This window comes from Macaca mulatta, chromosome 16 (assembly GCF_049350105.2).
Source record: "Macaca mulatta isolate MMU2019108-1 chromosome 16, T2T-MMU8v2.0, whole genome shotgun sequence".
Lineage (NCBI taxonomy): Eukaryota > Metazoa > Chordata > Mammalia > Primates > Cercopithecidae > Macaca > Macaca mulatta.
The window spans coordinates 11,077,372-11,093,355 of record NC_133421.1 but is presented as its reverse complement, the minus strand read 5'-3'; the positions used below and the strand labels follow the sequence as shown (position 1 = coordinate 11,093,355).

Below are 15,984 nucleotides of genomic sequence, written 5' to 3'. Positions count from 1 at the left end.
AAGAGCAGGAAGAGTCCGAGCGGCGGGCGGAGTCTGCAGGATGGCACCGGACCCCTGGTGAGCCCAGGGTGAGGGTGGCGATGCGCGGAGGGACCTTCGGGGAAGCCGGGCTTCCGGGGAGCAGGCGATCACTTCGCATTGCCCCTGGAGGTCTTTCGAGATGAGGGGAGGGGCAGCGAGACCCTTCCTCTACTGAGGGGACTCAGCCACATCCCGCCACCCTTGGTCCTTCCAAGGGTAGCTGGGGAAGGAGACCGGGTGGTCAGCTGGAGAGCTGAGGATTTGAGCCAAATCTCTGAATATTTCTCTAGCTTTTCTGGGCTGCATCTCGCTGCGGGGATTTCCCGCCCATCCTGGTTGTGGAGCTGGCCGGTGCAGGCTTCCTTGGACTCCTATAAAAGTGAAGTCGAAATAACCTTTTTGTAGCATGTCTGTCCATCTCGGTAAACCCCCTTATTTCACAGGTGGAGAAACCGAGGTTCAGAATCCATGGTCACCAGCCAGTTAGTAACCAGCTGGGTCTAAGACCTAGATCCTGGGGGCCCTTCCAGATACAGGAACCTGGGAGGGAAATTGTGCGCTTGTTTATAAGGCATTTTGCACTTTCTTGAGTTAATATCATGAAGTCTTTTCATTTAGCAGTAGCTTCTGCAGTAAAACAATAGGTGATAAGGGTCATTTATTTAGCAGTCAATCCCAAGGACTGCTTGATGAAAGATGCAACTTTTGATCTCAAGGAACATATTGTTTGATCCCAAGGAACATATTGTTATTGAACATAGACTTGACCTTTCTGCTTAATAATTAAAAACATTACAGCTCTATAGCGTTCTTGTTGGAATATATGTCTTATGTTGTTATTTCTAATATAGTTTATAATTCTTTAAGTTACCCTCAGCCTGGATGTTAGAAGAATGGGTTCCAAGAACAAAGTTGAGTTGCCTGGAATCTAGGTTATTTGGGTCAATTATTTAATTTAGCAGTGACTTTTTTAGACCTAATTTTAGGCCGGACGCGGTGGTGGCTCACGCCTGTAATCCCAGTACTTTGGGAGACCGACGCAGGTGGATCACCTGAGGTCGGGAGTTCGAGACCAGCCTGACCAACATGGAGAAACCCCCTCTCTACTAAAGATTACAAAATCAGCTGGGCGTGGTGGCGGGTGCCTGTAATCCCAGCTACTCAGGAGACTGAGGCAGGAGAATCGCTTGAGCCCGAGAGATGTAGGTTGTGGTGAGCTGACATAGCGCCATTGCACTCCAGCCTGGGCAACAAAAGCGAAACTCCGCCTCAAAAAAAAAAAAAAAAAAAACAACCAAAAAACCCAAATCCCTAATTTTAACAGTTATATACACCCCTTGATAGAGAATATCTAATTTAGAGAATATTGAAAATTTGCAGAGGAAAATAAATAGCATCTTTAACTCTATAATTTGGAAATAGCCATTGTTTAATTTTTAACAATGAATTTGTTACTTTAATCTGTATTTTATATATAGTAAAACAGCATTTCTCTATGTCATTGGACATTCTTTGAAAACATAATTTTCTTTCTCTCTCTTTTTTTTTTTTTGAGATGGAGTCTTGCTCTGTCACCCAGGCTGGAGTGCAATGGCGTGATCTTGGCTCACTGCAACCTCCACCTCCCGGGTTCAAGCAACTCTCCTGCCTCAGCTTCCAGAGTAGCTGGAACTACAGGCTCATGCTGCCACACCCAGCTAATTTTTTGTATTTTAGTAGAGACAGGGTTTCGCGGTGTTGCCCAGGCTGATCTCGAATTCCTGAGCTCAGGCAATCTGCGTGCCTCGGCCTCCCAAAGTGCTGTGATTACAGGTGTGAGCCACCACACCCGGCCTCATAATTTTCTAATGTTGCATAATAATGCATCACATGAATGACCATAATTTATTTTTCTCCTTATATTAGTTTTTTGGTTTTTTGATGTTTTGTTTTGTTTTATGATTGCAAAGGCAGTTCCTCTGTTCCATCTCTTATTTCCTTGGGCTCCCTGTCTAGAAGTAGGAATTAGAACTGTTGAAAGTGAAAGCATTTATTATTTTTTTTTGTTATTCTCAATTAGTTTGACTAAGTGGCTTTCTCATTAGATTGTTGAAAGTGAGGGCTGAAGGGTACGAACATTTTTAAGGCCCTTGATACTGTGAACTCCAAAGTATCTGAGACAGGACTCAATCAATTTAGAAAGTTTATTTTGCCAAGGTTAAGAATGCACCCGTGTGGATCACGAGGTCAGGAGTTCGAGACCAGCCTGGCCAACATGGTGAAACCCCGTCTCTACTAAAAATACAAAAAAAATTAGCTGAGCGTGGAGGCACGCGCTGTAATCCTAGCTACTTGGGAGGCTGAGGCAGGAGAATCGCTTGAACCTGGGAGGCAGAGGTTGCAGTGAGCCGAGATTGCGCCACTGCACTCCAGTCTGGGCGATAGGGCGATACTCCGTCTCAAAAAAAAAAAAAAATAATAATAACAAATGCACCCGTGACACAGCCTCAGGAGGTTCTGAAGACCTGTGCCCAAGGTGGTTGGGGAACAGCTTGCTTTTATACAATTTAGGAAGAATAATACATGAGTTAATACATGTGAGATTTATGATGGCTCAATCCAGAAGGGCGGGACACCTTGAAGGGGGTGGGGGAGGCTTCAAGGTCATAAGTAGTTTGAAAAATTTTCTGATTGGCAATTGGTTGACTTATTATCAATAGAAAGGAATGTCTGGGTTATGATAAGGGGTAGTGGAGACCAAGATTTTATCATGCAAATGAAGCCTCTGGGTAGCAGGCTTTAGAGAGAATAGATTGTAAATGTTTCTTATCAGACTTAAGACCTGTTTCAGGTTAACTTTGGAATGCCCTTGCCTGGGGGGTGGGATCCATGCAGATGGCTGCGGGTCGAGGAGGCCTTAGAATTTTATTTTTGGTTTACAATACATATTCCTAAATTGCCCTCCACCTTCTTTAAAAACCTATAAAAGGCCAGGTGCGGTGGCTCATGCCTGTAATCCCAGCACTCTGGGAGGCTGAGGCAGGCAGATCACAAGGTCAGGAGTTTGAGACCAGCCTGACCAACGTGATGAAACCCCCTCTTTACTAAAAATGCGAAAATTAGCTGGGCATGGTGGTGCACGCCTGTAATACCAGCTACTCAGGAGGCTGAGGCAGGAGAATCACTTGAACCTGGGAGGCAGATGTGCAGTGAGCTGAGATCGCACCACTGCACTCCAGCCTAGGTGACAGAGTGAGACTCCATGTCAAAACAAAGCAAAACAAACAAACAAAAAACCTATAAAAACAGATTCAACTACAGTTTTACCTTTGTGTTGCTAAAGTCATAGGTCATTGGCACCTCCCTCAGTGTTTAGAAATGGAATAGAGCAGTTACTATTTTAATGGCCTATCAAAACAAGTGGTAAGCTGGCTGTTTAACAGAAGTAGCACGTGATACTGTCTCTAAACTGGTTCTTTGCTAACGTTAATTAGCTTTACCGTCAGGGTAACTTATTTGTTGAAAATTACACTTAAACCTTAATAGTTTTATATTCCTGACTGGACTTTTTATGTTGGTAGCATGGTCTTCTTTTTGTTGATTTGCTTTTTAAAAACTTTATTTTGGAAGGTAAAAGATACACAAACTAGAATAGTACAATGGGCCCCTTCCATACTCACCACCCAATTTCTGTAATTATCAATATTCTGCCATTCTTGTTTCATCTCTGCCCTCCACACCTTTTTTTTTTTTTTTTTTGAGACAGAGTCTTGTTCCGTTGTCCAGGCTGGAGTGCAGTGGCACGATCTTGGCTCACTGCAGCCTCTGCCTCCTGAGTTCAAGTGATTCTCCTATCTCAGCCTCCCAAGTAGCTGGGATTACAAGCACCCACCACCACACCCGGCTAATTTTTGTGTTTTTAGTAGAGACAGGGTTTCACCATGTTGGCCAGGCTGGTCTTGAACTCCTGACCTCAGGTGATCCGCCCATCTTGACCTCCCAAAGTGCTGGGATTACAGGTATGAGCCACCACACCCGTGCCTGGCCCAGATTATGTTTTTTTTTTTTTTTTTTTTTTTCTTTTTTTTAGACGAAGCCTCTCTTGTCTCCCAGGCTGGAGTGCAATGGCGCGATCTCGGCTCACTGCAACCTCTGCCTCCCGGGTTCAAGCGATTCTCCTGCCTCACCCCTCCGCCAGATTGCTTTTCTAAACTAGTACTTCAGGCACCTCTGTGCTTGATAGTGTAATGAGGTTGTCTATTACCCCAGGCCAAGGGTTCCAGGACTTTGCCACAGATTTCAATCTCTTGGAAAACTTTTAAAGCTCCCCACGCCCAGGACAAACCCCATACCAGTTTGATCAGAATGCTGAGGTTGGGACCAGGCATTGTTATTTTTTTAAAGATTCCCCAGTGATTGCAACTTGTTTCAGAACTACTGCTCTTTAGGGCTAAAATAACAACACAAGGACTGGAGTCAGGACACCTGGGAGTTTGTGGCAGCTGTTACATTTCTCATAACCTCTTTAGGGCCTCTCTCTGTGTGTAAAAGTGTCCTCTATGGCTCTAAAATTCTCCTTGAAGTCTAACCTTGTTAGACTGGTGTTCAAGGCTCTGCAGAAACTAGCTTCTACTCATGTCTACCATTTTTTACTTACCAGGCTTCCAGGGCCACCACGCAGCCAAACGTGCCGGACACGTTCCTTTCTGTTCATCTTTGCTTGCTCTGTCTTTCACTACGTCTAGAATATGCTCCTGCCTCCTGTCTGAATAAGAGACCTGTTTTAACCTTGTGGTCATCCAGATGTAACCTCATGGACCTTTTCCATCTGAGCGCCTTGGCCAACAGTAATCTCTCCCACCTCTGAACTCCAGACATACTTACACTTAGATCCCACATTTGGCAGGAGGCAAAACTTACTATATGTGGTTCATTTTTATATGTATGGTCTGGACCCCAGAGCCAGACCTAGGCTCCTCTTTTCATGATAATATGGAGGAAGAAAAGGTGAAATGTGGCAAAGTTGGGAGCAGGACCCAATTTTCCTTATTTAGCCTCCTATTTTCTTAATTCTGTGTTTTCTTATATACTGCTATTTTTCCATACACACACATACATGAATACATATATGAATGATGTACATGTGATATATATGAATATATAGTATATATGGATATCAATGATACATATGTGATAGTATGAATATATGTATCAGTGATATGTATGATATATGTGAATGTGTATGATATATATATGATATATATGTGAATGGTGCTGCTTTAGAGTATAGTGGTTAGTGGTTCAGGATCCTCCCTCAGGATCCTTACAATATGAAGCTCTTAGCATAGGACCTGGCTCAGGTCAGGTACTCAGCTGTGACTATTGCTATAATTACTCTAGTAAGATTCCTAAGGGAATTGATGGGTACATTTTCCTTCATTTAAAAAAACCACTTATCAAGTTCCCTCAGTGTTCAAATGATATGTGGGAATTGGAAGGTTTCAAAAAATATATTGTTTACTCAAGCAAAACTTAGGACATTAGGGCTAATGGGAGTTTCCAATATTTTGTAATAGACTAGTCCTGGAAAAGAATGCTGGTCACGTTAGTCCACAGAGTCCCTGCTTTTTAGGAGCAGACTGCCTGGTAGGAGAAATGAAATGTGTATCCCTGCTTAAGTATTTTCATTTTTTTGTTTGTTTGTTTGAGACGGAGTCTCACACTGTCGCCAGGCTGGAGTGCAGTGGCGCGATCTCAGCTCGCTGCAACCTCTGCCTCCCGGGTTCAGCGATTCTCCTGCCTCAGCCTCCCAAGTAGCTGGGATTATAGGCACCCGCCACCATGCCTGGCTAATTTTTTGTATTTTTAGTCGAGAGAGGGGTTTCACTATGTTGGCCAGGCTTGTCTCGAACTTCTGACCTCGCGATCCACCCGCCTTGGCCTCCCAAAGTGCTGGTATTACAGGCATGAGCCACTGCGCCTGGCCTGCTTAAGTATTTTCTATATGATAGAAAGTAAAAATGCTCTGAGAGAAGCAAAACATCAGGGGCTATTGGGAGTTCACTGTGAACCCTTCAAAGCCTCCAACCCTGAATAACAACTAGAAGCTTATTAAATATTTTGAGAGAATTCTGGCAAGCTCAGATGTCAGGCGGGTGCGGGGCCTTTGTCCCCAGAGCATTTGGTTTTAGGCTAGACAGTACTTGCTGTTCCTGCACCCTAGAGCTGTCCCCCAGGCATCTGTGAGGCCAGCTTCTTCACCTTGCCTCAGTGTCACCTGAACGTAAGTAGCAGCTCCTCATCACTCTCTGTCCCTTTATCCTGCTGCACTTTTCTTCTTAGCACCTGTCAACACCTGACATACTATGTATTTATTTGTCTTATGACTTTCTTTCCCTAAGATATGGGCTTCTTGAAAGAGGGACTGTTTTCATTCTGTTCACTGCTGTACCAGTGCTCAGAACATGCCCAGTGCAGCGGAGGCCCCCACATTAAGAGCCTCGGCTCTGGGGCCAGACAGCCTTGGTTTGCAGCGGGCAGAACCACTTGGGCAAGTCACTTTACCTCCTTGTGCCTCCTTTTCTCCTGTGCGAGTTGGAGATGGTAATGGTACCCACTTCATAGCGTTCCTGTTTAGATTAAGTGAGTTATTACTAACGAAGCCTTCAGAATAGTGCCTGGCACATGGTAAATAACGCTCCAGTCCATGTTGCTTTTACTGGTGATGTTATTCTTCCCTTCTGTTCGAATTCTTTGGCTAGAATGAAAATGTCAAACTTAGGGCAAAGATTTCTTCTAAAGAACCTTATATATTTTCTCTTTTTACGACTTTGATGCAGGTTCTTCACATACGATTCTACTTGTCAAATTGCCCAAGAAATTGCGGAGAAAATTCAACAACGAAATCAGTATGAAAGAAAAGGTGAAAAGGCACCGAAGGTAATATCAGGAGAGAATTAGTACCCAATGATTTGAGTTTTGAGGTCCAAAAACCCTATCTTCCTTTGAGGCTCTCTGTGCACATGTGTGTATGATGATCTCTCTGCTTACATATGTTGAATTGGCAGAACAGCCAACCAGTTAGTAGTTATTTAAACATTGAGACTAAATGAAGCATAACACATTTAAGTTCTCCTGTTTTACTTTAAATATTTCTAACAATTTTATAGTCTAGTTCAAGGGTTAGTAAACTTCCTCCAGATAATAAATCTTTTAGTTTTTGCAGGCCAAGAGACAATGTCTTCAAGTCTTTGAGTTTCTATCCTCACCACAAGGATAGTTATAGTTTTTACATTTTACATTAAAAATGTAAAAACAGGCCAGGCGTGGTGGCTCACACCTATAATCCCAGCACTTTGGGAGGCTGAGGCGGGCAGATTGCTTGAGGCCAGGAATTCAAGACCAGCCTGGGCAACATGGTGAAACCCCGTCTCTACTAAAAATACAGAAATTAGCCGGGCATGGTGGTGCACACCTGTAGTCCCAGCTACTCGGGAGGCTGAGGTGGGAGAATTGCTTGAACCCAGGAGGCGGAGGCTGCAGTGAGCCGAGATTGCACCACTGCACTCCAGCCTGGGCAACAGAGTGAGACTCTGTCTCAAAAAAGAAAAAGATGTAAAAACCATCTTTAGTTATGGGCTGTATAAAAACAGTGATGGGATTTGGCTAGGAAATAGATTTTTGTGAAATCACAAGTTTATACTTGTGATTATGATTAAAAATGTAAGCCTTCGATTCAAATCTAACAGCACACCTTTCTTCCTTATTTTCCCCATTCCAAATTTGTATGTGCTTTCTCTCACACTGAGAATCCTAGTTTCCAAAAGCATCAGTATGTTTTTACTCATATGGTCTATTTTACAGTTTACAGAAAATGGTTTCCGAATGACTGTAAAGTACCGCGACGAACACTAAGTTCAAACTTTGAGTCTTTTTAAGTTTAGATTAATCTACTAAGAATACTGAGGTTATTATGTTCCGAAGTTATGAGAATTTTTTTTAAAGAGTTTAGCTTTCAAGTTCAGGGGTACATATGCAGGTTTGTCGTATAGGTAAGCTTGTGTTATGGGGGTTTGTGGTACACATTATTTTGTCACCCAGGTATTAAGCCTAGCACTTCCTATTTTTCCTGACCTCTTCCTGCTTCCGACTTCCTCCCTCTGCTAGGCCCCAGTGTGTGTCATTTTCCTGTATGTATCCATATGTTCTCACCATTTAGCTGTCTCCTGTATCAACAGAGTGAACAACCAACCTACAGAATGTGAGAACATGTGGTATTTGGTTTTCTGTTCCTGCATTAGTTTGCTAAGGAGAATGGCCTTCAGCTCCATCTATATTCCTGCAAAGGACATGATCTCGATCTTTTTTACTGCGGCATAATATTCCATGTTGTATATGTACCACATTTTCTCTATCTGATCTACCACTGATGGGCATTAGATGATTCTATGTCTTTTGTTATTGTGAATAGTACTGCAGTGAACATACACATGCATGTGTCTCTTTCTGTTTTTGAGACGGAGTTTTGCTCTTGTTGCCCAGGCTGGAGTGCAGTGGTGCGATCTCGGCTCACTGCAACCTCTGACTTCCAGGCTCAAGCGATTCTCCTACCCCAGCCTCCTGAGTAGCTGGGATTACAAGCGCCTGCCACCAGGCCTGGCTAATTTTTGTATTTTTAGCAGAGATGGGGTTTCGCCACATTGGCCAGGCTTGTCTCGAACACCTTCCCTCAGGTGATCCACCCACCTCGGCCTCCCAAAGTGCTGAGATTACAGGTGTAAGCCACTGCACCCCGCCCACATGCATGTGTCTTTATGGAAGAATGATTTCTGTTCCTTTGGGTATATACCCAATAATAGGATTGCTGGATCAAATAGTATTTCTCTTTTTAGTTCTTTGAGGAATTGCCACACTTTCTTCCACAATGATTGAACTGATTTACACTCCCACCAACAGTGTATAAGCATTCCTTTTTCTCTGTAACCTCGCCAGCATCTGTTATTTTTTGACTTTTTAGTAATAGCCATTCTGACGGGTGTGAGATGGTATCTCCTTGTGGTTTCGATTTGCACTTCTCTAATGATCAGTGATGTTGAGCTTTTTTCCTATGTTTTTTGGGACCATGTCTGTCTTCTTTTGAAAAGTGTCTGTTTATGTCCTTTGCCCGCTTTTTAATGGGGTGGATTTTTCTTGTAAATTTGCTTAGGTTCCTTATAGATACTGAATATTAGACCTTTGTCAGATGCATAGTTTTCAATTATTTTCTCCCAGTTTGTAGATTGTTTGTTCACTCTGTGGATAGTTTCCTTTTCTGTGCAGAAGCTCTTTCGTTGATTAGAGCCCATTTGTCAGTTTTTGCTTTTGTTGCAATGGTTTTTAGTGTCTTTGTCATGAAATCTTTGTCTGTTCTCATGTCCAGAATGGTATTGCCTAGGTTGTCTTCCAGGGTTTTTATAGATTTAGGTTTTACACTTAAGTCTTTAATCCGTCTTGAGTTAATTTTTGCATATGGTGTGAGGAAGGAGTCCAGTTTCTATCTTGTGCACGTGGTAGCCAGTTATCCCAGCACCACTTATTGAATAGGGAATCCTTTCCCCATTGCTTGTTTTTGTCAGGTTTGTCGAAGATCAGATAGTTGTACATGCAGCCTTATTTCTGGGTACTCTTTTTTTTTTTGAGACAAGTGTTGCTTTATCACCTAGGCTGGAGTGCAGTGGCATGCTCTTAGCTCACTGCAACCTCTCCCTTCTGGCTTCAAGTGATTCTTGCATCTCAGCTACCCAAGTAGCTGGGATTCCAGGTGTGTGCCACCATGCCCAGGTAATTTTTGTAGTTTTAGTAGAGAGAGGGTTTTGCCGTGTTGGCCAGGCTGGTCTCGAACTTCTGACCTCAAGTGATCTACCCGCCTTGGCCTCCCAAAGTGCTGGGATTATAGGCGTGAGCCACTGTGCCTGGTCAACTGGGTTCTCTATTCTGTTCCATTGGTCTATGTCTGTTTTGGTTACTGTAGCCCTATAGTATAGTTTGAAGTTGGGTAGCATGATACTTCCAGCTTTGTTATTTTTATTTTATTATTATTTTTTTGAGACAGAGTCCCGCTCTGTCACCCATGCTGGAGTGCAGTGGCATGATCTTGGCTCACTGCAACCGCCGCCTCCTGGGTTCAAGTGATTCTCGTGCCTCAGCCTCCTGGGTAGCTGGGATTACAGGCATGAGCCACCACTTCCAGCTAATTTTTGTAGTTTTAGTAGAGATGGGCTCTCGCCATGTTGGCCAGGTTGATCTCGAACTCCTGACCTCAGATGATCCTCCTGCCTTGGCTTCCCAAAGTCCTGGGATTACAGGCGTGAGCCACTGTGCCCGGCCCAGCTTTGTTCTTTTTGCTCTGGATTGCCTTGGCTATTTGGGCCCTTTTTTGGTTCCATATGAATTTTAAAATACTTTTTTCTAGTTCTGTGAAGAATGTCAATGGTAGTTTAATAGGAATGGCATTGAATCTATAAATTGCTTTGGGCAGTATGGCCATTTTAACGATATTGCTTCTTGCTGTCCATGAGCATGGACTGTTTTTCTATTTGTTTGTGTCATCTCTGATTTCTTTTATTTATTTATTAATTTTTTCTGAGACTGAGTCTTGCATTGCTGCCCAGGCTGGAGTGCAGTGGTGAGATATGGGCTCACTGCAAGCTCCACCTCCTGGGTTCACGCCATTCTTCTGCCTCAGCCTCCTGAGTAGCTGGGACTACAGGCGCCCGCCACCACGCCCGGCTAATTTTTTGTATTTTTAGTAGAGACGGGGTTTCACCTTGTTAGCCAGGATGGTCTCGATCTCCTGACCTCGTGATCCACCCGCCTCAGCCTCCCAAAGTGCTGGGATTACAGGTGTGAGCCATCGCACCTGACCCGTGTCATCTCTGATTTCTTTGAGCAGTGTTTTGTAGTTCTTCTTGTAGAGATCTTTACCCCATGGTTAGCTGTCTTCCTAGGTATTTTATTTTCTGTTGGTAATTGTAAATAGGATTGCATTCCTGATTTGGCCCTTGGCTTGACTGTTGATACACAAGAATGTTAGGGATTTTTTTGCACTTTGATTTTGTATCCTGAGACTTGACTGAAGCTGTTTGTAAGCTTATTGAGCTTTTGGACTGGGAGTATGAGGTTTTCTAGATACAGGATCATGTTGTCTGCAAACGGGTAGTTTGACTTCCTCTCTTCCTATTTGAATACCTTTTCTTTTCCCTCCCTCCCTCCCTCCCTCCTGTCTTTCTTTCTTTGTCTCTTTCTCTCTTTCTTTCTCTCTTCTCTTTTTTTCTCTCTTCTCCTTTCTCTTTCTTTCCCTCTTTCTTTTTCTTTCTCTTTCTTTCTTTCTCTCTCTTTCTTTCTTTTTCTCTTTCTTTCTCCTTCCTTCCTTCCTTTCTTTCTCTCTCTCTCTCTTTCTTTCTTTCTTTTCCTTCCTTTCTCTCTTTCTCTCCCTTTCCTTGTCCTTGTCCTTTCCTTTCCCTTTCCTTGTCCTTTCCCTCTCCTCTCCTCTCCTTTTTCCTTTCTCTTCTCTTTTCTCCTCTCCTCTCCTCTCCTCTCCTCTCCTCTCCTCTCCTCTCCTCTCCTCTCCTCTCCTCTCCTCTCCTCTCCTCTCCTCTCCTCTCCTCTCCTCTCCTCTCCTCTCCTCTCCTCTCCTCTCCTCTCCTTTTTCCTTTCTCTTCTCTTTTCTCCTCTCCTCTCCTCTCCTCTTTTTCTCTTGCCTAATGGCTCTGGTCAGGACTTCCAATATATGTTGAATAGGAGTGGTGGCAGAGGGCATCCTTGTCTTGTGCCAGTTTTCAAGCAGAATGCGGCCAGCTTTTGCCCATTCAGTATGATGTTGACTGTGGGTTTGTCATAGATGGCTCTTTTATTTTGAGGTATGTTCCTTGAATACCTAGTTTATTGAGAGTTTTTAACATGAAGTGGTGTTGAATTTTTTCAAAAGCCTTTTCTGCATCTATTGAGATAATCATGTGGGTTTTGTCTTATTTCTGTTTATGTGATGTATCACACTTTTTGATTTACATATGTTGAACCAACCTTGCATCCCATGGATGAAGCCTACTTGATCGTGGTGGATAAGCTTTTTGATGTGCTGCTGGTTTCGGTTTGCCAGTATTTTTTTGAGGACTTTTGCAATAATTGATTCTTTCTTTTCTGTCTTATGTTATCGTTTGTTTCTGTTTTTATTCATTTTCAGGAGTTGCTTTTTCCAACTTTTTAAATTGAATTTTAAATAAGTAAAACATTTACATCGTTCAGAAGTCAAAATTATATAAAAGTGACACTTAAAGTCTTGTTCCCATTCCTCTCTTTTCTACTTTTTCTTAACCTACTTCTTCTAAATAACCATTTTCATTTAATTTTTGGTTTATTCTTCCTGTGTTACTTTTTGCAGAAATAAGCCTCTATGCATGTGTATGTGTGTGTGTCTGTGTGTCTGTGTGTATGTTCTTCCTTCTATATAAAAGATACTCTTTCAGGCTGGGCACGGTGGCTCACACCTGCAATCCCAGCACGTTGGGAGGCCTAGGCGGGTGGATCACCTGAGGTCAGGAGTTTGGGACCAGCCTGGCCAACATGGTGAAACCCTATCTCTACTAAAAATACAACAAATTAGCCGGGCATGCTGGTGAGCACCTGTAATCCCAGCTACTTGGAAGGCTGAGGAAGGAGAATCACTTGAACTCAGGAGGCGGAGGTTGCAGTGAGCCGAGATTGTGCCATTGCACTCCAGCCTGGACAACAAGAGTGAAACTCCATCTCAATAAATGAATGAATGAATGACACACTCTTTCGTATCTTGGTCTTTTCACTCTACATTTTATTTCATATTCCTTATTCTTCTTTAGGGCTGTGTGGGTACTCTACTGCATAGATGTAACATTCTTTATTTAACATGTCTCCTAAGGAAGGGCAATTAGATTGCTTCCAGTCTTGAGCTGCTGTGAATAATGCCGCAGTAAATAACCTTGTCCTTTAAAAAAAATTATGTGCATAGGTGTCTTTGAAAGGTGAGTTCTCAGAACCAGGGCATATGTAATTTTTTTTAAACCTGTTGTGAAATCCCCCCTCAAAGGGGTTGTCACCCTGGGCACCCCACCAGCAATGTGTGAGCGCTTCTGTTTCTTCACAGCCTGGCCAACAGAGGGTGTTGCAAGTCTTCTGAATTTTTCTTAACCTCTTAAGTGAGAAATGGTATTTCAGTGTCGTTTTCAATTTGTATTTCTCATATAATGAGTCAAGTGGAGTGCGTTTTCATATGCTTGAGGGCCATTTACATATATATTCTTTCTGTGAACTGTCTTGTCTTTGTCCATTTTTCTACTGGATTATTAGGCTTTTTAGTCTTGATCTTTTAAGAGCTCCTCATGTATTAGGGAGATTAGCTCCTCGTGATAAATTGCAGTTATTTCCTTTCCTTTATCATTTGACATTTGACTTGCTTCTGGTAGTTTTGTCATGTGAAAGTTTCTTTTGTTTTTTTGCTTTTTTTCTGAGACGGAGTCTCACTCTTGTCACCCAGGCTGGAGTGCAGTGGCATGATCTCAGCTCACTGCAAGCTCCTCCTCCCGGGTTCACGCCATTCTCCTGCCTCAGCCTCCCGAGTAGCTGGGACTACAGGCACCCGCCACCACGCCCGGCTTTTTATATATTTATAATTTTTTGTATTTTTAGTACAGACGAGGTTTCACCGTGTTAGCCAGGGTGATCTTGATCTCCTGACCTCGTCATCCACCTACTTCAGCCTCCCAAAGTGCTGGGATTACAGGCGTGAGCCACCGCGCCCGGCTGAAAGTTTTTTTTTTTTTTTTTTAAATGAAGTTGGCTGTCAATCTTTAATTCTTCCGTATATTTAGTCATATCTAAGTTTTTGCTGTTTCCAGGTTATAAAAAATTTATTCCTGCTTTCTTCTAGTAAATATATGGTTTCATCTTTTGCATGAAGGGCTGTTATCTATTTAACTAGTGTCATCATCTTAGACAGTTAGATTCTTTCTAATTGCAAATGATTTTTAAGTATAGCCAAATGTTGAAATAAATTCTTCAACGTAGACTTTCCGGATTTGGGTTGTATAACATTTTAAGCCTTTGGAACACATATATTGCAGAATAACATTTCTATACCAATTTTGATTATCTTTGAAAAAATCTCTACTAGGTAAAAATCCTATGTTACAGTTTAATATGCATTTTTTGTTACGTCTTGAACATCTTTTCTTTTCTTTTTTTTTTTTTTTTTGTCCAGATGGAGTTTTGCTTTTGTTGCCCAGGCTGGAGTGCAGTGGCACAATCTCGGCTCACTGCAACCTCCGAGCCTCCCAGGTTCAAGCGATTCTCCTGCCGCAGCCTCCCAAGTAGCTGGGATTACAGGCACCCGCCACCATGCCTGGCTAATTTTTGTATTTTTAGTAGAGACGGGGTTTCATCGTGTTGGCCAGGCTGGTCTCAAACTCCTGGCCTCAAGAGATCCTCCTGCCTTGGCCTCCCAAAGTGCTGGGATTACAAGCATGACCCACTGTGCCCAGCCTTGTTTCTTAATTTCAAAGTTTTCTTTTTATATATATTAACTATATTAATTGATCTGGCATATTTAGTATAAATACTTTCTCTATTAACTTGATTTTGTAAGTGACATTGTAAAACGTGTACCGGTTTTTAAATTTTATTTGAAATTATCAGCATGTTTATTGGTGATCTTTTCTAATGAGGGGAGGAGATATCATGCTTAAAAAGGCCTTTTACATACAGAGGTTATATAAATAATTATCTAAATTTTCCTTAAGCTTTTTTCTGTTATTTTGTTTTGTTTGTGTAAATCTTTGAAATACTTGGTGTTTACTTTCGTGTGTCATAGGTGTCTAATGTTATTTTTTCCCCATTTGCTCAATTATGAATTTCTTTCCTTCCCTCATATGAAATAGTTCGTATTTCATTCACTGAATTTTTTTTTTTTTTTGAGACAGTCGCGCTCTGTCGCCCAGGTCGGATCGCAGTGGCGCCATCTCGGCTCACTGCAAGCTCCGCCTCCCGGGTTCACGCCATTGTCCTGCCTCAGCCTCCCGAGTAGCTGGGACTCCAGGTGCCCGCCACCATGCCCGGCTAATTTTTTGTATTTTTAGTAGAGATGGGGTTTCACCATGTTAGCCAGGATAGTCTCGATCTCTTGCCCTCGTGATCTGCCCACCTCAGCCTCCCAAAGTGCTGGGATTACAGGTGTGAGCCACGGCGCTGGGCCTCATTCACTGAATTTTTACACACCCACATTGTTTCTGGGCCGTTTGTTATGTTGCACTATTGAAGCTGTTGGTAATTGCCAGCGTCAGCTATTGTAGTTTTTTATAATCACTTTATTTCTGATTAAGGCCCCTATGAACATGATACATATTCATGGCTTTTATCTTCCTTCATTTATCTTTCTGTCAGAATAATTTTGTAAAACTTCCTTATAAAAAAAACCGACAACTGTGCTGTGCCTTAATTACCACCTCTTCTGCAATAAAAGAATTCCAAATGGGATTTCAAATAGACATGTATGTTTATAGATTTAAATTGGGGAAAAACTTAACATTTTTACAATATTGAGCGTTTCCTTTTGTTTCTCTCAGCAGTATTTATTGCACAGTTACTATGCGCCAGGCACTGTGCTAGATATTTTTTAGATTTTGTTGGTATTGTTAATGAAGTTTTAAAATAGCAATTTAGTCAGGTGCAGTGGCTCACGCCTGTAATCCCAGCACTTTGGGAGGCCGAGGCGGGCAGATCACAAAGTCAGGAGATCATGTCCGTCCTGGCTAACATGGTGAAACCCCGTCTCTACTAAAACTACAAAAAAATTAGCCGGGCGTGGTGGCGGGTGTCTGTAGTCCCAGCTGCTCTACCCGGGAGGCTGAGGCAGGAGAATGGTGTGAACCCAGGAGGTGGAGCTTGCAGTGAGCCGAGATCACGCCACTGCACTCCAGC

General features: G+C 42.7%; 1 protein-coding gene across 11 annotated transcripts in view; it reads left to right on the top strand.

Moving 5' to 3' along the window:
* STX8 (syntaxin 8) overlaps window positions 1-15,984 on the top strand; it is a 380,941-nt gene continuing 364,957 nt past the window's right edge. For 10 of the 11 annotated variants that reach the window (XR_013405821.1, XR_013405823.1, XR_013405822.1 and 7 more), the window contains exons 1-2: window positions 1-57; window positions 6,840-6,939. Coding sequence is in view for 3 of the 11 variants with exons in the window: in XM_077969535.1 (XP_077825661.1) it covers window positions 41-57; window positions 6,840-6,939 (117 nt within the window). In the remaining 8 variants the exon portion in view is untranslated. 11 annotated transcript variants of the gene reach the window in all.